The sequence below is a fragment of the Larus michahellis genome, chromosome 2 (genome assembly GCF_964199755.1).
Source record: "Larus michahellis chromosome 2, bLarMic1.1, whole genome shotgun sequence".
In the NCBI taxonomy this organism is placed as follows: domain Eukaryota; kingdom Metazoa; phylum Chordata; class Aves; order Charadriiformes; family Laridae; genus Larus; species Larus michahellis.
The window spans coordinates 142,977,190-143,004,512 of record NC_133897.1 but is presented as its reverse complement, the minus strand read 5'-3'; the positions used below and the strand labels follow the sequence as shown (position 1 = coordinate 143,004,512).

At 41.4% G+C, this 27,323-nt stretch overlaps 1 protein-coding gene across 3 annotated transcripts in view; it reads left to right on the top strand.

Moving 5' to 3' along the window:
* Positions 1-3,546: 3,546 nt before the first annotated feature.
* The window catches only part of TRIQK (triple QxxK/R motif containing), a 63,745-nt gene continuing 39,968 nt past the window's right edge, over positions 3,547-27,323 (top strand). The window contains exons 1-3 of one of the 3 annotated variants that reach the window (XM_074577425.1): positions 3,595-3,651; positions 5,249-5,298; positions 20,809-20,889. In XM_074577425.1, coding sequence (XP_074433526.1) covers positions 20,829-20,889 — 61 coding nt within the window. In that variant the 5' untranslated portion in view covers positions 3,595-3,651; positions 5,249-5,298; positions 20,809-20,828. Of the gene's footprint in view, positions 3,652-5,248; positions 5,299-20,604; positions 20,890-27,323 lie in introns of those variants that run through there. The other 2 variants (XM_074577424.1, XM_074577423.1) reach the window with 2 other exon arrangements.

The following is a 27,323-nucleotide window of genomic DNA, read 5'->3' as shown; positions in this document are numbered from 1 at the left end:
CTGAAAGTCATTACCATCAGATGGCTCTTCAGTGAAATGAGTTTGTCCTAATGGCAGGCTGGCTGTGTCACAAAATGCACCATCTATCATGACTGACACCGTGTTGAGATTTTCGGCTGGAAGGAGAGAGGATGGGCTCCACGTCCCTTCTACCCCTGTGGGTAGCAGGGGTAAGGACAGCTGTGCGGGGTTGCTCTGCCCATGCTGCAGAGGTTTTCAGAATGTCTGATTTTAGGGACCATGCGCTGGGGACCATTTAGTGCTAGACACTAAAGCAGGAGCAAGACAAAAGTACCTGTGCTGAAGAGGTTGCAATTGAAATGTAAGACATGACATGAACTAAGGGGCAGAAATGGTAAATACGGGAGAAGCATGATTGGAGCAGGCTCAGCATACCAGTGGCCTCAAGTGACAGCATGTACTCTGCTCTGCTTCTGGTTTTGGTTGGATTTGAGAGTAACGTAGTTTCATGGGGGAAAGCACAACAGGGTTTGTTAGAAAAAAATCCCATGAATAAAAGCACAGTGGAAGACAGTATCCTAGGTTAGTCAGAGGCGAAAAGCATCATACTAAAGCTAAGTGAAAACAAGACAGGATAGGAGTAAGGGAGATGTGCATACAGAGCCGGTGCGGCGGTGGGAGACACTGGAGAGATGGAAAGTGGGAAGTGACATGGACAAAGGCATGAGCTGAGGGGATTATTCCTTACAGCAGCAGTTCTGGTTGGATATGAGCAGAGAAAGACTGTATCTGTCAAAGCCACCAGAAATGACATTGTTAGGAAGTGACAGGAGCACAAAGAGAGTTTTAGTTTCCTGCTTGGATGGGGAATACTGTACCTTTCAGAAGTACTGGAGAAAGGTATTACCTGAAAGATTTAATGATAGCCTGAATAGCAGCACCAATTAAATAGCTGCTTTATTGGCAACATTCAGACTACAGTCCTGGATGAGGGAAGGGGGCAGAACTCTTACTCATAGTAATGGCAAAAGGAATGGAACAAAAATAAATAAGAACATTCTTTCACATCTTTGAGCTTAACCTGGCGGTTAGACATACATGAGAAGACATCAGGTTAGACAGCAGACAAGTTGTTGCATTTGGGGGAGTTAGTTTTCTGTATGTTAATTTAATGTGCCTTGTCAACTTGGAACAAAGACGTTGAGCATCATTTTCCAAACTTTTATCTACTGAACTCTAAAAGCTTAGGGACTGCTTCTAGGAGCTCTGCAAAAGACAAATACGAAAAGGAAGCCTTAACTTCTATTCAGAAATCTTTCACAAATCTTAAAGTTGAAAACCACTGCATAGAAGGAGAGCAAAAAGGGACAGATTCTTGTCAAATTTTCAAGAGTAAGCTGAAGATCTTGTGAAGAAATGAAAAGTAGGAGGAAAACCAGGAAAAGACCGTCATTAAAAACAATGGCCCATACATTTGCTTCTAAATTTTTGTGAAATAAGACCATGCAAGTTTAAAAAACACTTTGGATTTTTCAATTCATCTTCTCAAGCGACATGGCACCAAAACTGATGGGTGTGGCAAGATCAATAAAATATTCCTCTCTGATTCATTCAGATACACATTTCGGTTATAGTTACGTATTTAGTAATTATATCCCTTGTGTATTTAATACCTGCAAGAGACTGATTATAAATATCCTATGACACATATACTCCACCCAAGCTGCTTCTTATCCTAGAAGACACAGCAAGCCTGTCAGTAGTACTTTTTAGCATCTAAATGTCAACCGCCCTCCTGACCATTCCACCAATACACATGCCTTCTCTGCAGACGAAACCTCGCAATGGGAAACAAACATTTGTTCCGATAAAAGAATTCCTCTAAAGAATGAAGAAATTAAAGACAGTGAAACTAAAAATGGTGACAATTTCTCAGTGGCTGTAGAGCGCTTTTTCATTAAGTCATAATTCCTTATGACTTCTTCTTTATGGATTCAGTATCGAGGCTGCTGGGCATATACAGGTTTATTACTTAGAACAACCTGGTGGTGAAATGAGTATCACGATGAGATGAAATTAGGTGAAATTGAACTAGGACTAAATGTATTTTGCTACTAAGACTCACAAGGAGAAATTCCTCAGCGGTTGTTCAGATAATGCAAAATCATGTAGCTGGAAACACCGACTCTGATATTCCTTTTTTTGGTTGTGATTACACAGTCAAAAATCACATGTAACAGCTATTTGAATGTGATTGTTGTTTTGCACATAACACTATATTCAAATGTCCATGAGCATAATAATGAATTGGGTTTAACTGAGTCATACTAAAATAATCAAGGAATCAAAATAAATTATTAAAAACTACAATCATAGAATGGTTTAGGTTGGAAGTGATCTTAAAAATCACCTAGTTCCAACCTCCCTGCCACGGTGAGAGACACCTCCCACTAGATCAGGTGGACATATTTTACACATACATGGTTCTTGTCTTACCATTAACAGTATGAATGAAATACTGTTGAAAATTCTGAACATGCAGAAGTTACAAAAATCAAGAGGTGGTGCCTAAAGTGGGTGTGACACTCCCTGTTCCACAGGGGACAAGATACCCCGGGAAGAAAACATAAGGTTGCGTCAGAGAACTGCCATGTCCAAAGCAGTTAAATACCCCTATTATGAGATTTCTTGGCAGAAAAGGTACAAAAAAAGCTTTGGGTCTCATTACTCGAAATCAGGATTGGCTGTATTTCTAAGAAAGCTGTTTCATTTCAGCCATCCATTAAGCTTGCTACAGAAATGACTGGAGACAACCCTGCGGTTTGGTACACACGCCAGACAGAAACTCCGATTAATCAAGTTTTCTGTAGGCTCATTCTCCACTCCGTATGCGTGTCATCGACAGAGATGGGGAAGTTCAGCTGGGTACGGCTTTCACCTCCTAAGTTGCAGAGGTAAACAAATGCAAATATTTCTTTTTCGTGTATCTTTCCTTACCGGGGAGTGTTACACTTGGTTATCAACTGCCATTTTGCAGGAGGCAAAGCGTGCACTTGCAATACTAATCAGAAAGCTGTTCCCAGGGTCTGTGGCTTGCTTCTTGTGCCCAAGTGAATGACTCATCTGTTGCAAGGAGCCTAGAATCATCTCGAGGTGGTGAAAAACTACCTGGCATGGTTAATAACTTCTCATACGTATGATTTTAGGATCTTAAATGTAAGTTCCCTCACAAGCAGGCTTAGGATGATGTGAAGGTGGCTAACTGCTTTTCATTCTCTCTGTTTGGAGAAACAATTCAGACACGGGTAGGCAAAAACGGAGCAGAGGGTGTGAAGAGTGCAAGAGTGAACGTCCAGCCTCCCTCAAAGCATCTCCCCTGGAAAACCCTTAGAGACACCCACCGAGAGGCGCGGGCAGCCGGCAGCGGGGCCGAGGCCGTCTCTGCCCCAGGGTCTTCCCCGAGGCACCTGCGGGCGCGGCGGGAGGGCGGAGGCCGGGTCAGCCCCCACCCCGGCGGGCCGGCGCCGGGGCTCCGTCGCAGGCCGCGGCCCAGCGAGGCGGGCGGGAGCGGGAAGGCGGGGCGGGGGGGAGGCCGTTCGGGCAGGAGGCGGTGGCGACGGCCCCGCCAGCACAGGAAGTCGCCCCGCCGAGAGAGGAGGGAGGAGGCGGAGCTCCGCCGCTCGGCCCCAGGTACCGCGCCGCTTCCCCGGGGTGGGCGAGGGGCCGCGGGCGCCAGGGCCGGCCGGCACCGCCGGGCCTGTGGTTGTCACGGCAACCGCTCCCCCCCCGCGCGCTGCCCCGCCGCTCCTCCGGCGCCGCCATTGGCCTGGGGGCAGGCAGTGCCCGCACTGGCGGCGCGCTCGGCCGGCCCGCTGTCCGCCGCGGGGCCACGCTGCCATTGGCCGGGAGAAAGCGCTCCCCTCCGCGATTGGCCGGAGTGCGCTGCCAATCGGGGCGGCGCCGGCGGTGGCCGGGTGCCGCCCTCGGGAGGTGGGCTGAGGGGGCGGCGGGGGTCAGCGGCCGCCGCCGCGGCCATTTTGGGTGTGGGCGGGAAAAGCCCCGTCTCTTCCCGCCCGGCGGGAGAGCTCTGCCCGAGGCGGGAGCGGGCGGATCCCCTCAGGGCTGGGCCTGGCCGTGCCACCTCACGCAGCCCCCAGGGCTCCTCGGCTGCCTGGCCTGTTTGCTCCATGCCTGCAGGCGGCTGGTGCCAGGCAGGGTCCTCCGTCAGGCTGTCAGTAGCCGAGTTGTAGGGAAAGAAACCCCTTACCGGGAGCCTCCTCGGCGAGGGCAGTGTTTGGGGCCTGGCCCGGGGGCCGTCAGGCTGGCTGAACTGACTGGAGCCTGTGAGGGTGCCCACGGCTTTCCCTCATGAGGTCAACTCATGCACTGCCCACCAGGCAGCATAGTGCGTGGCTGGGGGGCGTAAGTGTGTAACCCCGTCTCTGGGGTTTCTGGGTGCCTGGGAGCTGGACAAACAGCTGCTCTGTGTGTGTAGGCTGACCCCCCACACGCAGTGAGACCAGGACGTGTTAGAGCTGCTGCACGTGCCGTATGTATGTGGTTAGCCGGCTCTGCATATGTAGTAAATCTGGTACAACCTGGACTTGTTGAGCTGGCTGTTGTTTACCTTGCAGGCGTGATGTGTTCCGGGTACATTGGACTCCTTTGTGTTTTCTTCTGCAGAGTGTGCTGGTCAGGCTTCTGCTCAGAAAATTCTGGGCAGAAATATGGGAGCGGCAATATTTCTAAATGTGAAGTGTTGGCAGGGATTTCTGCCAGCGTATTCGTGTGGCTCAAACTGCTCTGCCTTACGTCAGCCTACATAGTTACGAGGATAGAGCGTAGTACCAGCAGGCCCCTTTAAAAGAACTCGTGGTGTAACTGGACTGTATGTATGGCACACACATTCACTCAGGGTAATTCAGTTGCATGTTATACAGGGATCAAGTTCTTTGCTGTTGAGGACCAGGCTCATTCCTAAAGAGATGATCAGAATGGAAGGGTACCTCTTGATAAAGACATGTTGACTTTCTTCCAGCCTTTGCTACTGGTGTGTGACTTACACAGTGGAAACCTTTAAAAGTAACGTTTAAGGGATACACAAAAATCTACAAGTATGGTGAAAATGGAACCATTTCTTAATCACTTCACCTCTTGGTACAAAACGGGCTAGGGGCAAAGTTTGTTATTCAGAAAATAGCTTGTCAGCTCACGAAGGAAAAATTGGCAGATGCTGTTGTTGGCATAATTATCCTTGATCATGAATTAGTATCATTTACCCTTTTAGGACTTGTTTTCTGTCTTCATGGAAGCTGTGAAGATGTAAGCCTACTTCAGGTCAGTACTCTGCGTGAACATAGAGAAAACGAAGTGTTGACTTTGAAATAAATTAATCACACCAATACAAACAGTTGACACATGTTTTAGGAAAGGGCAGTTGCTCACTTTTTTCTCTTGTTCTCGCTTCAATCTGTAAATCCTTTTTGTAATTTATTTTATAATTTATAGTTCTATAACTTATGTATAGTCTGCCAGCTGAACCTGTTTGAGTAGATGAGCCCAAGTAGATGACCTCAAGAGGTCCCTTCCAGCATCAACAATCCTGTAATTGTGTGAATTTGATTTGTTAATTTAGCCAAGTAGAGATTACAACAGCGTTCTACAATTAGCTTCTTAGTCTGTCCAAAATAGTTATTTTGTATCTGCAAAAGCGATATAGAAAAATACTTAGTTATTTCAACATAGAAGTGGGAGCTCTTCAAATATCAAGTTTATATGCACTGGAAGATTACACATGCACTTCTGCCAGCTCCCGAACTTCATAGCTCTTGCCATTACACTCTGCAGCCCCTTCAGAAAAGGAAGCCAGTTTTGTCTGTGAGTTTTATAGCAGGTACGGGAAAATCCTCTAATTCCCTATTGGTCATAAATCCAGAACAAAGGCTAGTCATGTAAGCTAATATATTAACCTGTGATACCGCCCAGTGTATATCTAGGATCTACCTTGTTCAAATATTTCAGCCAGATCCTACAGCCCAATCTTAAAGGATGACTTAAACTCTACTTTATGGTAGTAGCTCCAGGAACCATCCAATTTTAGATTCTACCTAGAAAACAAGATGAGGGGGGGTTCTTTGCAATGCAATGAAGACATATCCCTTGGATTTTTCTGTGAAATTCGTTTCTTGATACCATAAATTAGTTTTTGTTTCTTACATAGTTTTAAAAATCTTTCAAAAGAAACCAAATACCATCAAGATTAGTTACAGTTAATCACAGTTGGAATTTTAGAGCTTCCATAAGATTTTTCTCATAACTAGGAAGGTCTTGGTTTTGTTTTCCTTTGGGATATTTCCATATTAATCTAAATTTTTCATTAGGCAAGACAAGCTGTGAATTACAGACGAGGATAGGATAGTTTGGAAAGTCTTTATATGTGTCTAAAGCAGGCTCATGTTACAAAATGGGGTCACGTTAAAAAACCCTAAAACAGTTTAATATCATCTTGGAGAGACAAGTCACTCTATTAAGTACTTATTCTTCATAAGTAAATTGTTATGTGTTATGAGATACATAAAGAGAACGAAACATAGATGATTGTAAGGTGTAGACAAAGAAGCTAATGATTTTCATTTACAGTAGAAGTCTCCCTCAATCCTCTGACCCTCTCGTGATACTACCGTTGTAATAGTTACTCCTGGGAAACAGGATAGCAAAAGTCTATGCTTTCTGACACAAACTCTGCTTTCAATTTTTCTGCTCTTGTAGAGTTTTTCATTTGCTTGCAGGTTGACTTTTTATTGAGGAAAAAATGTGAAGAGATTTACAGAATGCATACAAGCTGATCATTTTTTTAAATAAAAAATGAAGTGCTTTTCAGTGAATGGCTATCCTCATTTCAAATGAAGTCTGCAGTGATTAAATATTAAAATGATCGATGGTTTAAATTAATATAAAAACTTTTCAGGAGATTATTACAAAGATTAACATTTTTAATGTTTTAATACTTCCATAGTTTATCAATCACAGGCACAGTGAAACTGCTTTTAGTTACCAAGCTGATGATCTCGTATATCATTGCAGTGTTATGCACAACATAAACATCATGGTGTTGTTGGTAGAGGAGATGAAGAAACGTAATTTATGTTATGGCTCTTTAATAATCGGTTTTAGTCTTTTTGACACACAGAATAAGCAGGTAAGACTTTTTATCCCTTTGGAAAGAAGATAAGAAGGAAAGATAGTTCCAGAAAAACAGTGGTCGTTGTCATTTAAGAAGGAACTCTGTTTCAGGTAATGGCAAACAGAGGTGGTCACCGGTGCTGCTACAGAAGAAGAAAAAGCACTTGCATGTGTTTTTGCAAGTAATACTTAATGCAGCTTTATTATCCCAAAATTATCTGTAACAGCCTATGATTCCTGATACATTTTTATTCATTAGAATTACGTTTGAAGGTCATGGGAAAATGTCGAGGCACCCCAGGTGCTTTTGTATCACTAGCTGTGCATAGATACCCCTGTAATTCAGTGGGCTGAGTAAACACTTACTCCAGGCATTCTTAACGTGGACAGCGCTAATCCCTTTGTTTCCCATTTCTTCTGCATTTTTTAGCAGCAAGGCTAAAAGTCAGTGTTAGTAATTTTGAGTTTGATTGTGCCTCTCTAACCACATATTGCAATGATACAATGGAGCTTTATATAATACAGTTTATTGTGTTTGAGGACTTTTTGCAATGTTAAATATGATAATTCGTACATCAACAAAATATTGCTTATTCATGTGTTGTGATTGTTCTTGGCATCATCCTTCATCTGGTATGTTTTGCCATCAAAAACATGACAGAATCAGAAAGACATGGTGTGACGAATTAGGCAATGTAAACCCAATAGCAGGTGTGAAGAAGGATGGGAGATAGGAGAGGAAGGGTGAAATAGAAATCCAGGAATACATGTTGAACTGGTGAAGTGAATAAATGCGGAAAGACTGTTCTGACGGCAGAAGCTGATGGTGGAGAAGTCACTTATACCAGAAAGGGCAAATATGAGAGAGGTAAAGAGCAAAGGTTAGCACTGGATTAATGTTGAGAATGGTACTGGGAAGTTAAAATCCAGAGGGCAAACTGAAGCGCACTGTTTTGTACAGAAGTTTGTTGTCAGCTAGTAATGCTGTTATTTCTATTCTTAAGTAAGACAACAAAATAAAGGATGGGGTTAAATTGCCTGTAGTTGGTTGCCTCTAGCCAGAAAGCCAAACCTATCCTCATGTATTTCCATTCAAATAAAATAAATAATGGAACAAAATAACCTTTCATGTTATGAACTGTTTTTTATAGTGGGAAACAGATTGGGTTGGAAATGCAGTAGATTTCAAAGTTTCAATTGTTTTCTCTCCGGCTGTGCTCTGTGGTGTAAATGAAGAAAAGGTTAAGTTTACCCATGATAATTCCCTCTCACATTTACATTATCAATCAGCCTTTGTAGCTTTTTGTGCTTTTATCTATTGTGTTTTCATTGTAATCTTTACATATGAAGTTCTCAATTCTACAAACTCTTATGCTCAAATTTATTCACGCATGGCTCTGACAGATGTGCTCTGGAAGCCTTAGATGCTGTGGTTTAAGATGCTGCCAGCTGGTCGTCTTCTCCCCACCCCTCAGATCGCAGTCTGTACAGAAAAGCCAGCGATACCCGCAGCTCAGTTTGCTTCCCTCACCTCAACTCACATTTCTTTTTGGGTGGCTTGCACTGAGTGTAGGCTAAGAATGGGGTCCTGGGGGCAGAATGTACCCCCTTCTGTTGCCCTTTCTTACAGGCTGCTCATCCCTGGCAGAGAGGTGATTAAACGCCCTGGGGTCAGCAACATCTCAAAGCCTCTCAGATACCCAGAGCTTGTTCATGAGACTCCCTTATAGTTTCAACTTGAACATGTTTTAAACTTTCTATTTTAAATTACCTTGTTTTCAACTTGTTACTGTACCGAGTCAATGTGGACATTTCAGTACTTGGCTTTAGCATATCACCATCTCTAGTTAAACTCTCACCTCGTGGTTTTGTCTGCCCTTAAAAGTGATCAGGCCTAAAAGCTCATATTAAAAAAACATAGGTGTTTCTTTCACGTAGTAGGTATGCCATAGAAATTGTCCAGTAGGCGCTTTCAGTGTTGCACTCCTATGTGGAGCTGATCATGCTGCCGCCAATTAAGATTACATCACTTTACTGCTAGACCAGTTTTGTATTACTTAGTTCTTGCCAAAAGGAAACACTTAACCTGAAGCAGTGTATTACTTGTTTTGTTTTGGTGTCTTGGCTGTCAAACTGAAAGTACACTACTTGTATAGCTGACATTTAAATTTGATTACGTCTTTGATTTACTGTTACTCAACTAAAATTAATTTAAAAATTAGGACTGTACAGTAACAATAAAACGGATAAAGAGCTGGTGAGCTGCCAGCCAGCACTCAGAAGTAATGGCTGGAGGCGACTGTCAACAGATGAGAGCTTGTGGGGACTCTCCCCAGCGTTTGTGTTGGGTGTGATGCTTTTTGCTGTTTTAGTCAATTGTCTGGGTGTAAACATAAAAGCAATAGTGACAAACTATGGATGGCTCAGTGATTGCTGGATTGATGAAGAGGGGATGAAGTTTAAAGCACGGCTGTGATCATGGCAATAGAAGTTTGTTTAAATGCAGTTTGTCTACTAATGTGTCAAGGAAGAAGGAATGCTGGATGTGTGTGCAGAGTGGAAGATTTTATCTTGTTAAAGGCGTGACTACGGGAAGAATTGGGGTTTGTGAGGAAGCACCTGTAGCCGAAAGGGATTCAAGTGCAGGGCAGTGACAAGAAGGCCTGGTGCAGCCTAGTAGAGGTGGGGGGAGAGGGAGAAGGGTGGTTTAAATCCCTTTAACAAGACCAGTGCTGGAATGTTGCATCTAGGTCTAATTTCTATGAAAAACACATCCTGAAAGATTTGAAAGCATGATGAAGGTCCTGGAAGACAGAGGCTTACTTCTATTAATGGTATTACCTTTGGTAGGTGTGCCTGAGAGTGGGCTTACGCTTGCCGTGATGTTTCTGACCACACGTCTACCTTCACCCATGTTGGACCTCAGCAAGCTCTTATTCGCTCTCTCTCCCACCTGGCTGCTGCAGAGGCCCTCCTGCACAGGCAGTGTTGGGTGTCCTAGGCAAGGCTATGCCGTATCTGTGTGAATTTGTCGTTTCCTCCTGTTACAGAGGGCATGGAAAGCATTGATTCTTTTTTGTCTTATGTATGCATTGTGGAAAGCTCTCTATAAGATGTTTTTTCAGCCTTAGACTTTGGTGTGATTAAACTCTAGTATGATTTTAATGGAACCACAAAGAATTGCAGCAGTTAAAAATTTGGGGTTTTCTTTTTTTGGTTCTGCAATCATAAAATGGTCAGATGGATGTTGCTTTCTTTGGATTTTTTTGATATTTGCTGTTTAATTTATGAATCAATCTTTCCATAATTTGGAGTGAAACGGTTAATAAAACATTATTAGATTGCTGTTTACCTTTTTATTCTAAAAGATAGGATAATTTGAAAGCCTGGGTATACGAAGCAGCAGACCAACAGGCTAAATAATTTAGGAAGAGGGTATTCTGGAAAAATGATTATTATAGAGACAAAACCTATTTAAAAAAGCTTGAAACGATTTTCATTTTAAGTACACCAGTGGGGTTAAATAATATTAGTAACTTCTGTTAAAGTAACAGATCATAATTTAAAACAAAAGGTCCCAGCGCACTTGCTAATATCCTTTATGACTTCAGTAAAATACATCTGAAATGATTTACAAAGCAAAGCTTCTGGATGAATTCTTCCAGTTCTACATGGGAAGAGAGCCTGTTTGTCTTCATGCATGTTTATATAGACTCATGGAAATTATGATCTAAATGTGGGTACCGTACTAAAACATAGCCATATATGCAGAGTAAAGAATTCAAAGCACTTGCATTTTGTCATTTATTGCACACAAGTAATGTATATTGTGTAGGCTTGGTTCAATTCTGTATCGTGACCATAGAAGGACTCTAGAATATGTACCATACCTTGAGGAGACCTTCAAGGGAAGGGAATGGTGTGTGTAGAAAAAATCTCAGGGCAATGGCTCTGTGACCAAACTTGTCTGGTTTTGAGCCTTCAGACTTAAGCACCGTCAGTGCTGGAAATAATGAAGAAAGATGTTTCCCCTGTACTATATTGGTATAGATTTTCATTAATCACCTCATTAAAAATAATTAAAGAAAAAAAGAGTATGGAAACAACTGGGACAGCTGTAAAGCTGAGTGCATGGGATAGAGTATTTTGGAAGTTAAAAGCAGAAGCAACTTAGCTAAAGTTGTTTTCAGAGTTGACCCAGCTCTCCCTAGACTTCTTAAGCTTGGTTACAAGGTTGTACAGCTTTTGGTACAGTAGTGGCTGGACTGAGCAATTGTAGCGGGAACAGAACAGACCTGCACTTTCTTGTGGCGTTGGTGTTGAATCTTTGTCCTTCGGGAAGCCAGGCTGAACTCATGTTACTGTATGCTCTGGCAGGTTTGGGTTTTTTTGTTGTATGCAGTCTACAAGGCTATATTGGAGGCATTATATCCCCCTCCTCCTAGTAAAACCTTATGGTAATGCTGAAGTATACAGTCTCCTTTTACTCTAGCCAGGGGCATGTGCAAACCCCTAGTTTTTAGAGAGATGCACTCAGGAAATTAGAGCGAATGGAGTGGATTGTCATCTGCCATTTTGTCTTAGGCTAGGGTTTATGAAGAGATGTTCTCCCAGAAAATCTGGGACCTTCAGATTTTCATATGACTTTCTGATATTTCAGCTGATACTTTTCTGCTAGTTGTTGATTTTTCTTTTTGCTGCCTTTTCTTCCCAGCTGCACTCCACACTTCCCTCCTCTACCGTAATATGAGGCAAGTAAACAGTTTACCACATTTTCTGATGGCTATCAAAGCTTATTTTTTCATTTGGCGCATATGACAGTTTTAGTCTGTTTTTGATCCACTCCTTTAATTCAATTTTTCGTTCAAGATTCAGATTTTTGATAGATATCAATGATCTTACGTTCCTTGTTTGCCCAAATAGAACATAAAGCTCCTCCAGAGATGGTATCATGTAAGCTATTACTTAAGTCTTTATCTTAAAAAATCACTGCCTTTAATGGGATCTCTAGGTAGGTTTCAGGAGAGCCGAGTCTTGAGCAATTTAGATATAATCTGCAGTGAGCGTGCTTGGCCTATTGTTTTGAACTACTTTGGAAACTACTGAGCTGATGTTATTTAAGCCGTATTAAACTCTTCACCCAATTATGGCCTAATCCTTCAAAACCGATAGAGTAGGACTTGGTTTTGAAAATGCTGCTGCTAACTTCTATGGGTCTGATCACTCAGCCTGGCTATTAAGCGCATTATTAAGTGCTGTAGGTCTGGGCTTTACATTTGATATGTTAACACAAAGTTATCTACTGGTTTATCTACTGGTTCTCACCTCAGACAATTTTAAGAAAAAATACAAAAAATGATGTATTGCATTAAGGCTACAGAAAAGTATGTCAGTTTTATCTTCTGCTCTTTATGGAGAGGATTTACAGGTTATTCTGTCTTTAATCAGTTACTGAAAAGTAGAAGAAAACATAAATGCCCAAATGACCAAATTCAAACTCTTTACACTTAATGTTTGTTTTGCCTTGTGACTAGAGTAGGTTTATTTTTTTTAAAGCTGAGTTGCTTTCCAGAATGCCTAATACAGCATGTGAGACAACAAAAGTGGCATAAAAGTATTTTTCTTCATTCATAGATCAGTGTATTTAATACTTACTGAGCTGCAGTAGTTTCAGAGAAAGGAAAAAACCCACATTCGTTCTGAGTGCTGGATGGAAAGATTACCTTTTAAGTCCTTTTGAACACCAGGTTTAGTAATGGAACTAATAATTCAGTTTTGCTGAAGTGTTACGATGAGGTCTGCGTGTACTGAAGTGTTATTTGCTGCTGTCATTTGTAGCCTGCTTTCAGCTTTTGCATGCTTGCTCAAGGTAAGAAGTGAGGGCGATCATTAGGTTATAAACATGGTGACCAGTTTTAGCAATTACTGTGACTTGAACTCATGTGTGATGGGGCATCGTATTATAGTACAGTGAAATATAGAACAGAAGGGCACATTTGTCTGCCTCCCGGTTTTGTGCTTGTGGGGCTTGTTTGTGGCTGTTTTCTCTTCTGGTTTTCAGTTATTAGGTTGATTGTCAAGCAGGAATGGACTATTTGCTGAGAGCTGGCTTTCTTCTGGAATGATAGACAAAATAGATGGGATATAGATATTAGAATTAATGGGGGGAAAAATAAGGTGAAACTTAGCTTTAAAATAGTTTAAAAAGCATTTTTTTTAAAAATAGCATGAGAGCAAAAGAAAAATTCCAGCAGTTGTCTTGTTTTGATATATTTCTTGAAAGGAACTAGTTCAACTTTTAAATAATTCACTCAGAAATTTTGGATTTTTAATGGTCCGAGATAATGCAAGTGGGAGAAAAAGGCACAGTAGAAACAAAGAAGAAATCAATATGGAATTACTTATTGTTCCAAATTTTTTTGCGCGTGAATAACTTCAAAAGTTACAAGATTTATTCTCACTGAAGGTCGTTATCCCATTTTTCAGTATTGAAAACATCGTGAAACAGACTTTCTGTCCTCTGGATGGTTGTGAACTGTAGTTTAAGATGGATATGCTAAAGGGAAGTATAATTACTGCCTAAATATTTCTTCTCACTGAAGGAAGAAATAAGAATTTCATTTCCGTCAAAAATGAGCCTAAGCTTAAAATCTACAAATGAGGAATTGACAAGTGTATATAATTAAAGCACCCAAGCTCATAGCAAGCTATGACTTGTGGCAGTCCCAGGAAAGGAGTAACATCTGTAAAAAATGGACTTTTTGTCACTTCTCAAAACTAAAGAGAGAGGAGAGGGGAGGAGAGGGCTATTTTCCGGTTTAAAGAAGGGAAAGAAGTCACTCCTCCCCTGCTGTAACACCTAGCAGGGCAAAACAAAGTTCCTGAGGTTTTGGAATAAGACGTCATAGAACACGTGGTGCTCTATTAAATCTCAGAATTGTAACTTCATAACATATTAGCAGTGAAGTGCTTAGGCAGACTTAGCTGATATTGAAATTTAAGGTCTATGACCTCTAGCTTTATACCTGTTATTTAAATTATTCCCTACTTCATCAAAGGAAATGAGTGCTGAAGGGGGGTGTGGTGGGGATCAAAGAGGGAATAAAACTGCCTGGATTTGACCGAACCGCAAAACGTTGGCTGCTGCCGCTTCAATTACTGAGACGGAGCAAGTAATTGTTTCTCACCGTTGCTCTTGACTCGATGAAGTTTTAACTGGTGAGGCGGAGAGCGCATGCTTTGTTTCCATCTTGTGCAGGCGTGGTGGTGGTGTGTCGTCTGTACTTACCCTCAGACCACAGAAGTGTCTGTACAGCATCTGTGGTTGCTCCCACCGGAGGCTGTATCCATCATTGGTGGATGTGCCTCTGGGAACTGGGGTGGTGTGGATGCCCGTTCTCTTACCACCCTTTTTACCTCTGATTTCTACCATAGTCCCCCCCCCCAAAACCCACCCAACTTTAAACGGATTCTGTTATTTTGAAGAATCTTAATCTGAAATACTGCATATGGTGTAATTTATCGTGTAATTTTCCCTTTAGCAGAGATTACTCTCTCCTCTGGGAAATACTGCATTTTGAACTGTCTGGCAAGGCAGAATCGAACCACATGTATGCTTTTTTCCTTCATGAACTTCTTTAAGGATATTTTCTTGACACACCAGTGCCGTCCTATATTCATAAAAAATGAAAAAAAAAGTTCATCTTTGAACGTTTGGAATTTTAAATTTGTTCAGATGAAGATCTGTCTTCATATTAAAATGAATATATGTTTCACAGATGGTATAGCTCTACTCGGCTTTGAAGTGAGTGGGGAATTTGGTTCTGGAGACAAATAACAAATCCTAATAATGAAAAGTAAATGTAAGGTGCATAGAATCGCTACAAATAGAAATATTCTTCTGAGAAATGTCATATTGTTTTTATAACAAGTGTAACACCAATTGCCAAACAGATATCTTCTATATAAGTAATTTTTTATAAGTGAGTTTTGGCCTAGTACATTTTGATTCTTCTTTCTATAGAAGCTGTGACAAATTGTACTCTACTGGGAATGGAAGGAACCTTTGACATTTTTAATATCATCTTTTTGCTTAAAAACCCCAAATTTACATAATTACAAAGTCTTTTAAAAAAAATTTAGTCAGGTTTACAATCCTTGAAATTTTCGCTTTTTTCTTGGCTGTCATGGATACATTTAATGATAATCTTTTCAACTTTTCAGATATTTAAAAACGTTTTACGCCTAGTACAAGGAAGTAGACTTTTTGCTAGAGGAGCAAATGCAAATATTTGGTCTTAAATAATCCCACCAAATTTTAGGTCCTTAGGGGAGGTTTAGGAGCGTGGCAAGAAAGCTATGCTTTCCAAATCCAAATTGCCAGAGGCAATTTGGATTCCTTGCCATTGCATCTCCATTCACGGTAAAGGGAGCAGAGGTGGCCTCCTGCATAACTTGGGCGTCTCACTTACCTTCCTGGAATTAGGTGGAACTAATCTGGGTTGTTGATGAAATTTATTTTTTGTAATATATTGCCTCAGGATTTTGAAACAGCCTGGAGAATATGCTGAATATTCATATGGACTATTACCTGTGTACTACTTTTGTGAAATAAATTTGGAGCTAATTTCGTGGGTTTCGTAGGTGTTGTATAACTAACAAACAACAGAGCAGCTCCTTTCCCTGGAGCGCAAAGGGGATTTACTGGAAGTAACAATGTGCATTTTGCTCCTCCTGCTTACATGAAGCTATGAAACAGCCTGATCTATGTCAGAATAAAAGTCGTACTTCCTAGATGGTTTTAATCTTGGGATATGGTACAGCATTTTTTGTTCTGTAGAATGTTACAATTATTTTAGCAATATTCATTCAACTGGAGTTATGGATCATTTGATTCATTTTCCCAGATTTAACTGAATTTTAATCACCTCTGTTCTTTCAAGGTTAAATTAAGTAAATAAATGTTAAATTCCTTTTATTAAAAGAAAATGAAATAAATGCCCAAAGTAGCGCTACATTCTGCAGGAAGCACCCTGGGCAGGTACTCTTTCCTTTGAAATAATAATCTCATCCTTTGAGACAGACTTTGCAGAGGAATGGTGAAGACTACTGTAAGACTTATAGGACGTGAATGGACTTTTTTTGCTTGTTTGTTTGTATGGTTTTTTTTTTAAGTAATAGTAGTAAAGGTTTTTAGATTCTTGGCTGAAGTATGGTTAAAGTATGCAGCTGCATTATTCTTGCAATTTTGTCTGCAGGTTACTTCAACTACATTTCTTCCACTGCTGTACAGACAGACCTTAGTTACTGTACTTCAGCAGTACACCAAAAAAAAAGCCAATTAAAATAACTAACAGCAACGATTTCCAAAATGCAAACGGCTTCCCACTTGAAATGCATTGTCACCAGTTCTTTGGAATAACTTGATGTTTGCAGAGGATCTGATGTGCTCCTTGGATTTTACCCGAGGAGGATAAAAGGCTATTTTTGCTCTCTTGTAACTTGTAAGGGTTTTGATATCCATTATTTATTAAACTGTGAGCTATGGAATTGACTGGTAAAAGACCAGTTCTTTCACTGACATCAGTAAGCTTTGAATCCTATTAAAAAATGATTTGTGTTATGAATTCACATTATCAACCTGCATTGCATTCAACAACGAAGAAAAAAAGAAAAGGGGGGGGTTTCAGGTTAGATATGCATTTGCAATTAAGGATAAAGTACTTCTACATATATGCAGGTATTCACTGTGCGTTCACCTGCATTTTCAATTAGAGCTGAAGACCTGGCCCAGTACTTTCACATTCTCTAGTGGATTTTTTCTGTCCTGAATTTATACTTGCTTTTTTCTCAACTGACTAGCTATATGTCAGCTACAAAACCAGTCATTTCATTGATTATTTTTATTTCTTTAATGTGCTCTCTATTAATATTTAGTCATCTTATTGCTGAAGAATACAGACATGCTATCAAATATCACCTCCAAGAAAGTTTGTACACGTGCACATAATGTGGATCTTTGAGTGTTCACTGGCTCACACTTTAAGCCTTATCACTGCTATTAATCATTCATATTGCACCGTAAATGCACAAAGTGCAATCTTTTGCTGTATAGACCCCGTGTTTGTTTTTTATTAGTATTTCTGAAGTCATTCATGGTATATTTCTAGTTTATTAAAGTAATTGCTTTAATTTTTTTTTGGTTGATACAGGCTGTGTATGCATCAAGAATAGTGAGTTGGGATTTAAATGCTCCTGTGGGTCAGGCCTTGAATGGACATTCAGAAGTGGTTTTTATCTCACAGAATACTATTGACGGTTATAGGTTATAACAGGCAATTTATTGTGTGTATTAATTATTATCAGTCACTGCTTATGAATAAAAGAGGAGGAAAAGAAAAATTATGTGTTCTTCTGAGGGTGTAAGCCTTCAAAGGTGAATTACTAGAAGGGAAGAGAAAGAGGGTGAAAAAACAGTGAAGGGTACCACAAGAGCAAAGATGTCTTTTGACCTTGTAGTATCTCTGAAATAGCAGTAAACAAAGAATCATTCCATTGGGCCTTGCGTCATTTTCTTAAAACCATCTTTTGTAAAATCTTGAAAGTTGAGGAGGGCTCACGTTGCCTTCAAATGATCTGAAATTACTCTTGAAGTATTTTCAGTAGCCTGTAAAAAGAGCAGTGACAAGCTCCTTTATGTGTTTTTTTTTTTTAAATGGTTATGTAGTCATTAAAATTCCAGGGACCCGAAGGCTGCCGGGGGTGCAGGGGGCATGGCGCACTGCCCATCCCTTCCGTTCGGCAAGGAAACGGAGGAAGGGCCAGATCCTCCACTTGCTGACAGCGGAGGCGGTGGAGCAGCCAGAGACGTCTGGGAAAGACTGGAGTGCAAATTTCATTTACAGTAAAGTTAAGATGACCATTTACTGCAGGATGACCATTGCTATTTTACATGGGGAAAATGCGCTTTTCACATCACTTTGTGACTCATAAAGGTTACAGGCTTTTCTGTTATGGAAATCTGATCAGAAAGTTATGTTGGAAACCACTCGTACAGCAAGGTTCATAAATAATAAATATTATCTCTTATTAATCCATATTTTAGTTTAACTCTGGCTCGTGGCAAGTTGCTTCCTCAGGGAATGCAGGATTCTTTACAAGAGAAGGTGATGAGCCACAGTCCCCGAGGAATTAAATTGTGAAAACAATCTCGGTTTCGTACATGCTAATATAGATCTGTTATTCCCTTTCCACATCTATCACAACACATTCTAAATTGTGGCTGATCTTTTATGCAAATAGCTGTCTTATTAGACATTGCGGCTGTATGTGCTAATGTCTCCATGGGTTTCTCGGGCGTTTGCTATCTAACCATCAAAGCGGTGGAAATGAATGATGATTACTGCATCCCTTTGAAGAACAAAGAGGAGTCGAGGTTCTAGATGTGGGAGTCGGTGACACCGAGCCACACGGGCAAATGTGAGTGTCTCTGTGGCTCGTATTAATTCAGGAAATAATTTTTGTCTGCATTTTCTTCTCCTGTTTTATTGGCACTGCTAAAACTGCAAACGTCTTTCACAGCTGATGTTTTGTTACAAAACATTAGTAGGCTATTGAAATTGCAAAAAGGCAAGTCAAAACAGTCTCTGACAGTGGCATAAAAAAGCCAAGAACTAGTTTTGCAGTGTAAAATGTATGTTATCTCCTCAACTAGCTGAAAGTTCAAATGTTAGTTTTATTTTCCACTCTTGTTATTATGATGTGAACGCTATGTGAGAATTCTAACTCGGTTGAGAAAATAGCTGGAAAGCATAATAGAGGGGAAAAAAACCACAGTGGATTGCGGTTCACTGCTTAGTGTTTTCCATAAAATGGGAGTGTTCTCTGAATTAAACCAAAATAATGTATGGAGACCTTAGAACACTATAATTGAGTTTTCTGTTCAGACTTAAAAAAAAATAATGGTATTCTTTTGTACCTTATTACTACTTCTAAATACATTTTTAAAAAATTGCTGGTTTTTGAGAATCGAAGTTCATTTTATGGCCTGTGTCCTGCACTTTAAATTAAGGAGCCTGGTTCCATCTGTGGTGTTCTGCTTTTGTCACCTGGCATTAAATGCCAATAATTCTTATAGAATAAATGCAAAAAAAATAAACGTTGTGGGTTTTAAACACGAATCACTGATGGCATCATTCCTGCACCTACACTTTGAACCTCTTGTTTGGTGTTACGAAGGAAATAATGGCAGATGTTTAAGGTTGTGATGCTGATGGTAGCACATTCAGCAGTGCCGTGGCATGTTTTTGTGCCCATGGTTTGGCATCGCAGTGCCAAGGGCTGCGCTTCTTGGCAGAGCCCGGGGAAGCTCATCTTGCTGTAACACAGCTGGTTGTGCCTAACCGAAAAGTAAAACTCTTGCAGATACTCCAAGGCCACACATGCACAATCTGCAGATGGTTTGTGGCCATCCGGGATGGTTCAGCCAAAGTTTGCCCTTGGCGCTGTGCTCGCCAAGGCTGCTTGGCAAAAGGCTGTTGTGTTGGCTGTTGTGCGTCTTCTGCGCTCGAACCGTAAGTCTGACACTTCTGAAAAATGTCCATCCTTTTGTGAGCTCAGGGTTGATGTTGGGATGCTTGTGTCATAATCATGGTGAAACGATGGGGCTTATCATCGCCGTGATGAGTGTTGACTTCAGCCTAGACAAAATGGTTGAAAACCAGTGTTTTGAGCAACAAGTGTGACTGTAAAAGCCAGGTATTTCTTGACTATGGAAAAAGAGGTGAAATGAGCATGTTTGTAGAATCTTACTGTATCTTTTGAGTGGCAGCCCTGCGCAGGGATGAATAAGAGACCATAAAGTTTTGCACATTAAATGGGTATATTGGGAGTTTACTAGAACACTACTCAAATGACGCTTATTCAGTTACGCGGATGGTAACTGGATAGGAGCACCAAAGTACCAAAAAGAGCACCTTTGGAGGAATGAGAGTGCAGTTCCCTGTGCAGTCCTAGTGTCACCTGCTTGTGCTGTGCAACCCGAGAAGCCCATTCAAGAGCCAGGATGATTGTTGCCTAAATGCATTGAAGGTGGGTTAAACTCTCAGTACTTCGTCTGAGAGGTGTAAAACGGGCACAGTCCCAGCTCTCACCTTTATTCTCCACTTTTTCATTCACAGATCTCTAGAGCCCGTGGCAGGAAGGTAGGAGAGTGGAGACTCACATGCCTAGTCCTGCCTCAGATTCCCAGGCATAATGTGAATGTGTTTCCCAGCAATACAAGCAGCTCAATACTACATTCACTCCTTCATTTACTAAAGAAAAAAGTTATATAGGAATTTAATTCAGTGGTACCAAGTGCTGAATTACAATGCAATCAGTTTAAATCCTTTTTTTTTTCTTTTTTTTTTTTTGTTCAAACTAATAGGCATTCTGTAATGTTAGTAACCCATGCAATGGGGAAGAAGGTATGTTTAGAATTTATCTAATAGTCTTCAGGATAGTACGATTAACTCCAGCGTCTCATTGTACTCTGGGAAGGCTTGTATCTTTGTGTATAATCATGTAAATGTTGCTTGTTACAGGTTTTTCTGATGTTAGAAGTCATTGATTTCTTTAGTAACTTATTTAGGAATAATGCTTTTTTTTTTTTTCTGATACCGACAGTGATTTTTGGATTGAAAACGATGGGTAGAAAAGATGCCTCTACAGCAAGGACTCCTGTTGACCAATACAGGAAACAAATAGGTAAGAGATGTAAAGAAAAGTTTGTGTGCTTAAAAAAAAAAAACTCTGGGTTTTTTTTGCAGCCAGACCAGCTTGTTTAACAAAATGTATTATTCCTCTTAAAAAAGTTCATGTTGCTTGTGAGTGGTACAAAATAATGCATGCTCCAAGAAAACATTTTTTGTGTGTTGTTGACTAGTGCATTCAGCAAAACCTTTCCTGCCGCCAGTGTCTCACGTAAGTTGAAAAAAGACCATGTTCCGTCTTTGGAAATGCTAGTGAAATACTGCACTGCAGCGGCTCCATGATGTTTCTGAACTGTTGGAACTTCCCTGATTTTGCTGTTGGTCTCCGGTGGCCATTTCTGACAAAGCACTGTTCCAGCTTCATAACAATTTTTGGTAGCTGAATGATACAGACCTTTACATTGTGTAATTACATGTATTCTGACGTTAATGGAATACTTTTGACACTTTAATCATTTATTTTCCTAGGTTTTTTTCTGTTCTTACTCATTGTAAATGTAGGTAACTTGTATACAATGTATGCACGTGTGCATGCATGAACGTATACACATATACTCACACAGTTGCATACATCACAGACACAAATCCCTATTTCTTTGCTTAAATGCAAAGGTAAGTGACTTATTTGTGGAATCCATATATGAGGATTCTGTCTCTCTAGGTGTTAAATAATATTATAAAACAGACACAATATTTAAAAAGTACATATATAAAATGAAGTACCTTAATCCATACTCAGTTATTTAAGTAAATGACTTTGTTTTACAGTTGCTAAACACCCACATCTGTGTTTAAATATGCAGAAAAATAGCAAGTGTCTGGGAAAAAGGCTGTTTATAATGTACATTCTCATAGTGAAAGAGCTAGGGTGTGTGAACGACCTTATTTTTATCGTCTCTTAATATTTTTTAGTGGTACCTTACTAATTCAGTATAGGTGTTTTAATGGTCTTTTCCACATTTAAAGTTGAAAGTAAGGAAGTATTTTATATTTTATTTATTTTAGATAGCTGTGGAATCATAGAATCATAGAATGGTTTATGTTGGAAGGGACCTTAAAAACCATCTAGTTCCAACCCCCCCGCCATGGGCAGGGACACCTCCCACTAGACCAGGTTGCTCAAATGCTCTGTATTTCCTAATCTTGGGCAGTTTGTATGGCTGGCCTTGGTTAATTCTCTGAGATAGTTGGAAACATGGCTGAAAAGCTCCCAAGTACCTTTACAAATGGGAAGCAGATACGCCACAAAAATGTTTAAATAGATGGGCTCTCCGCATTTTCTTGATTTAGGTTTCATGTAGAAATCCTTGCAAGGAAACTAGTACCCAGCAGAAGATGTCACCACAAATATTTCACCCAAATGGGTTTGGTGAGAAGTGGGAGCCCTGTAGCTCGTCTTCGGGACAACTCGTCCTGCATAACTGGGTGTTTCGAGAGAGGATGATTGCATCAGCTTTGCTGGCATTTTCTCCGCATGTTTTTCATCGCGGTTACTTCTTTTTCATCTGCCTCCTTTAGGGCTGCTTTTCATCCTTTTGTGAACACCTTCAGGTGACCATGGTTGGAGTCAATTTTTGAAGTCCTCCATAGAGCAAAAGAAACTGCTGATCTCCAGTGGGATCCCTGGAGAGGAGACTGGGCTGCTGGAGGACCAGAGGGGTGTAAATCTGAGTATGAGACTCACAAAATTACCTCCTGCTCTTCCAGGACTTGAGCTAGTTCTTGCATGTTACCACCGCACAGCACCATGGTTGCACGTCTCACACCTGTGAGATGCCAGGACTGATCAGCTGTGCCTTGAGCAGGGGAGAGGACACTGCTGTACCAGGTGGGCGAGAGGATTTGTACTGGGGCCCAGCACTCAGAGGGATCCTGTTAGGTAGCTGACTCCCTGGTTTCAGGCTATCATGTTGTCTGAACAATTTGGCACCTTCCCTGTTACGTGATGCAGCACCGTAATCCATTGCGTACTGCAAAATAACGTGTCTGTATTTTGAGTCTATATATTACAAGCTCATTTTCCTTAGATGCGATGCATTGCTCTTAACTTGGCAAAAGCAAGTGTTAAAAATTATCGTAGGGAAGAATCTCACACTGGCAAGCAAATAAACTATATAACCTAGGAGGTGTTTCTGTGATTGTAGTATTCCTTAGAGGACAGAGAGCAGAAACTAAAATAGATTATCCACTGGCTTTTGCTCTGACGATGGTTGTTTCAGCTCACAGTCTGGTCATTAACTGATACAGCCATAGAGTTTGCCAGTGGAAATTGGTTCTCTGGTCTCACCGGTGAACTTAATGAGAGGGGGGAGTTGAAAATTTATGGATATGGTCTTATACTGTAATGTTGTGGGCATGTTTGGGTTTTACGTATAAGCATTTTGGGCTAGCTTTAGTCCTGGTAGCTGAGCACAGCGGAGCTATCCCTCTAGTCTCATTATGCCTTTAGTTGTATTGTAGGACAAATAAGTGTATTATTGACAAATAGTGTCCAATAAAGAACTTTTCTTGCCATAATGAATATGGAAATCTTTCCCTTTTTTTGCCATTACTTCTTGATTATTTTTTTTCTTCTTACATAGTTTTGCGTAAATGATGGTAATTCATCTCTTTACCACAGAATCACAGGATGGTTGAGCTTGGCAGGGATCTGTGGAGGTCATCTGGTCCAACCCGCCTGCTCAAGCAGGGCCACCTAGAGTTAGTTGCCCAGGAACATGTCCAGACAGCTTTTGAATATCTCCAAGGAGGGGAACTCCACAACCTCTCTGGACAACCTGTTTCTGTGTTTGACCACCCTCAAAGTAAAAAAATATTTTCTTTGTGCGTTTCAGTGTGTGCCCATTGCCTCTGGTCCTGTCACTGGGCACCACTGGGAAGAGCCTGTCTCTGTTCTCTTTGCATCCTCCTTTCAGGTATTTACCAGGTATCAATGAGGTCTTTTCTCCTGGGTCAACAGCCTCAGGTCTCAGCCTTTCCTCACAGGAGAGGTGCTCCAGATGCTTACTTTTAACTCTTCTTTGATGTCGTTCTTCATAATCTCATTCAAATACTTATTGAAAATTATACAGGAAGAATTTCAATTCTGTCTTAAAATCTGTTCATCAGATAAGACCTACACTTGGCAGCTTACGTACTTTTGCAAGGATGCTTTAGTGTGAGGCTGTTCAGTAGAAGACCTCCCAGAATACAGAATGCCGACATGCTCCAGGACCGTGTAGCTTATGGGAGGGTCATTCGTGTTTGTAGGAGAACAGAGGCAAACAGCTCATCTATTTTGGAGATGGATGTTTGATCACCCCATTCCAGATAGGTTTTATCTAGAAAAAATGACCAAAGGGGAGGCTGCATGGGGCCTGTCGTAAAAAAAAATAATTTATCAAACCCATTTGAAGTTTTAAATCCATGCTTGCAGTGATTACCATCCTTCCGTTCCAGACGGTCGGTATCTGTGGATTCTTGAAAATATTATGATGGATGCTGGCTGAACAGCTATCTCTTGCTGACTAATGGTGTGGCGTTATTTTTTAGCTCACAGTTTGATGTTTTCTAGCCTTGCTGGGTAGAAGGTAACCAGATTGAATCGTTTTTAATACCTTTTTTTTTGATGCGAAATGGCAGTCTTCAAGGAACAACATGTCACAAAGTCATGTCAACTTCAACACAATTTTCAGTTAGATGTTTAGCGGAGTAATTTGAAATAAAAGCAGATTTTTAATTTCGTTTTGTTCCAAGCTTTCTGTTTTGTTCTGAGTTTCCATACGGCATGCCACATGTTTGCCCTGTGCCATGGTTCAAGTTCATGTTGATCACTTCGGTTCAGCCGTTTGCCTTTTTCTCTCCTCCGTGAGTGCCGGATCACTCGTGTGTTGTTTGCCACTGTGCCGTTAGCGGTTGCTGTTTGCTTCAGTAGCATTTTCAGAGGATTCCCCCAGCACAGAGATTGATATTGCTCTTCTCTGTCAACTGGCTTTCAGCCATCTCTCCTGCCACCAGCCAAAATTTGTCTGTAGTGCCTCTCGTTCGGCAAGCGCTCCAGTATCCGACAGCGGCACTGCCTTTTCTGTGGGAGCAGAGGCAGCTTTTTAGTGATCAGACCAAACTGGCGCTGGCTTCATGAAGATTGTCCCCAGGTGGGACAGGGAACAACAGCAGCAGCAACCTTTTCAAACTGGCTTAGCCTGTGCCTGGAGGAGGGGGGACGGTGCCGAGGGAATCTCTCCCCGTTCAGTTCCCCGTCAGCAGCCGAGGCTCTGAAAGAGGCATGAGGAAAAGTAATTTTAACGCTGTTTATTCAGCGCTCTCTCACATAGCCAAACATATACCTGTCGTGCAGCAGCAAAAGGGGCGGCTCTTCTGCATAGTGTTTCCTTCTCACTGCTGCTGTTTGTGCTGCTGTGCCTAATTTGCTGGGATCAGAGGAAAGGTGTGAGGCAGTATGCATCTTTCTGCATTTATGCAGCTTTGCTCTGCAAATGCTGTGAAAGTAGCAACAGGTTTTGCACCATATTTGCTTTGTTTACTGTTATGTGTGCTTTAAGTTCCCAGAACAATTCCACATGTATATTTTCCATCCTCCTTCATCTGGTGTGTCGCTTGCTCGGCATGGAAGCCACAGGATTTGTGGGTAGTGTTCATGACTCGTGTGATTGCAGGATCCTAAGCAGGCATACTGAGAGGATTATAGCATAACTAAAACCTGGTCTACAAATCAGGAATAGACATACTTTTGGCTCCCATTACTATTGTGTTGCTGTAGCATAATTTTTCATGAGGAGAGGTTGTTTGCCAATCATTCAACCTCCAATTTGTAGACTCAAGGGTCTGCTTATTGTCTGCTCTGTATCTTCTGGCTTGCTGGTTTGATCTTTTAAGGGCTGAAGCTTATATAGGCATAGCCCAGGGGATCTCTAGAGTAAACAAGGCTCCTCACAGCCCCCGGGAAAAGAGTAGAAGTTATGAATGAAAATAAATTCTTTTTTTTTTTTTTTTTTTTGGAAAGCACATGTTGCTAGGCTGAGCATGGTGGCTCGATGGTGGAGGCGTCCACCTATGGCTTGGTGGTGGAGGCATCCACAGTATGTGTTGGCATAGTACTTGCAGAGCAGTGGGGCGGTGAAAGGGACTGGTTGGGAGTCCTGAGACCCTGGCTGTAGCAGCGCAGGAGGGGAGAGAGAACTGCCCACCTGAACTAACAGATAAAACTCTGTGGGTAAAGTCACCCCTTTTTTAAAACTCCTCAGTGTGGGGAACTGGTGATTCATCCAGAAGAAAAGAAAGGCACCTCATCCTAGTGCCAAGGGTTATGGTCCCACTGTAGCCCTGATGAGATGGAGAAGAGCTTGTCTCTCAGCATGAGCATGATGGGCAGATCTGGGCTCTGTTGCTTCCCAACCTCCTGGGCAGAGCAGCTCAGCTGTCAGCTGGGTGATTGTGAAGGAAAGCAATCCCAGTTTCCGAAACCAGGAGTTGTTTGTGGTAATACAGTTGCACTGACAATATCACAGACTCGCAGAATAGTAGGGGTTGGAGGGGACATCTGGAGATCATCTAGTCCAACCCCCCTGCCAGAGCAGGGTCACCCAGAGCAGGCTGCACAGGAACGCGTCCAGGCAGGTTTTGAATGTCTCCAGAGTTGGAGACTCCACCACCTCTCTGGGCAGCCTGTTCCAGTGCTCTGCCACCCTCAAAGTAAAGAAGTTCCTCCTCATGTTGAGATGGAACTTCCTGTGCTCAAGTTTGTGCCCGTTACCTCTTGTCCTGTCGCTGGGCGCCTCTGAAAAGAGACTGGAATATGAAGGAATAGACCTTGATGAGATGGATGGATGGATGGATGGATGGATGGATGGATGGATGGATGGGAACTAATGGCATCAAGAATGTCTCTGAGGTTCCCACCTCCAGCTACCAGCTGAGTCATGAGCATGGACCTGTTGCCTCCCTGTCTCCAGAGGGAAGCTCTTCTTGTGTCAGATTGCCATCTCCACTTGCCCTGATTATAAAAGAGGTGTCTGTCTACCACCTCACCTCTCTGCTCTCTACCACCTCACCTTTTCCTCTGTTTTCCATTATTGTTCACCTTCTCTGTTCTTTTTCAGAGTTAACATCCCTCCACCTTCCTTATCTTGGGTAGTGCCATTACATACTCAAATCAAACTGGCTGCTGACAGTCTTCCTTTTCATCTTAAAAAAAAAAATAGGAAAAATGTTAGATTATGATACTTTCTTCTGAAATATATTATATACTTTGAAGTGAAATGTGATTGTTTTGTTTTGGATCAGGAAATGTTTGTTATCAGCATCAAAATTTTAGATTTCATTTCTGAAACAACAGCAACAGCAGCAACCGCAAAAAATGTTTGGACTGAATTTGTGCTGAAAATTTCAAAATCGCACCATTTGTCACAAAGCAGGAATTCTTGAATCTTT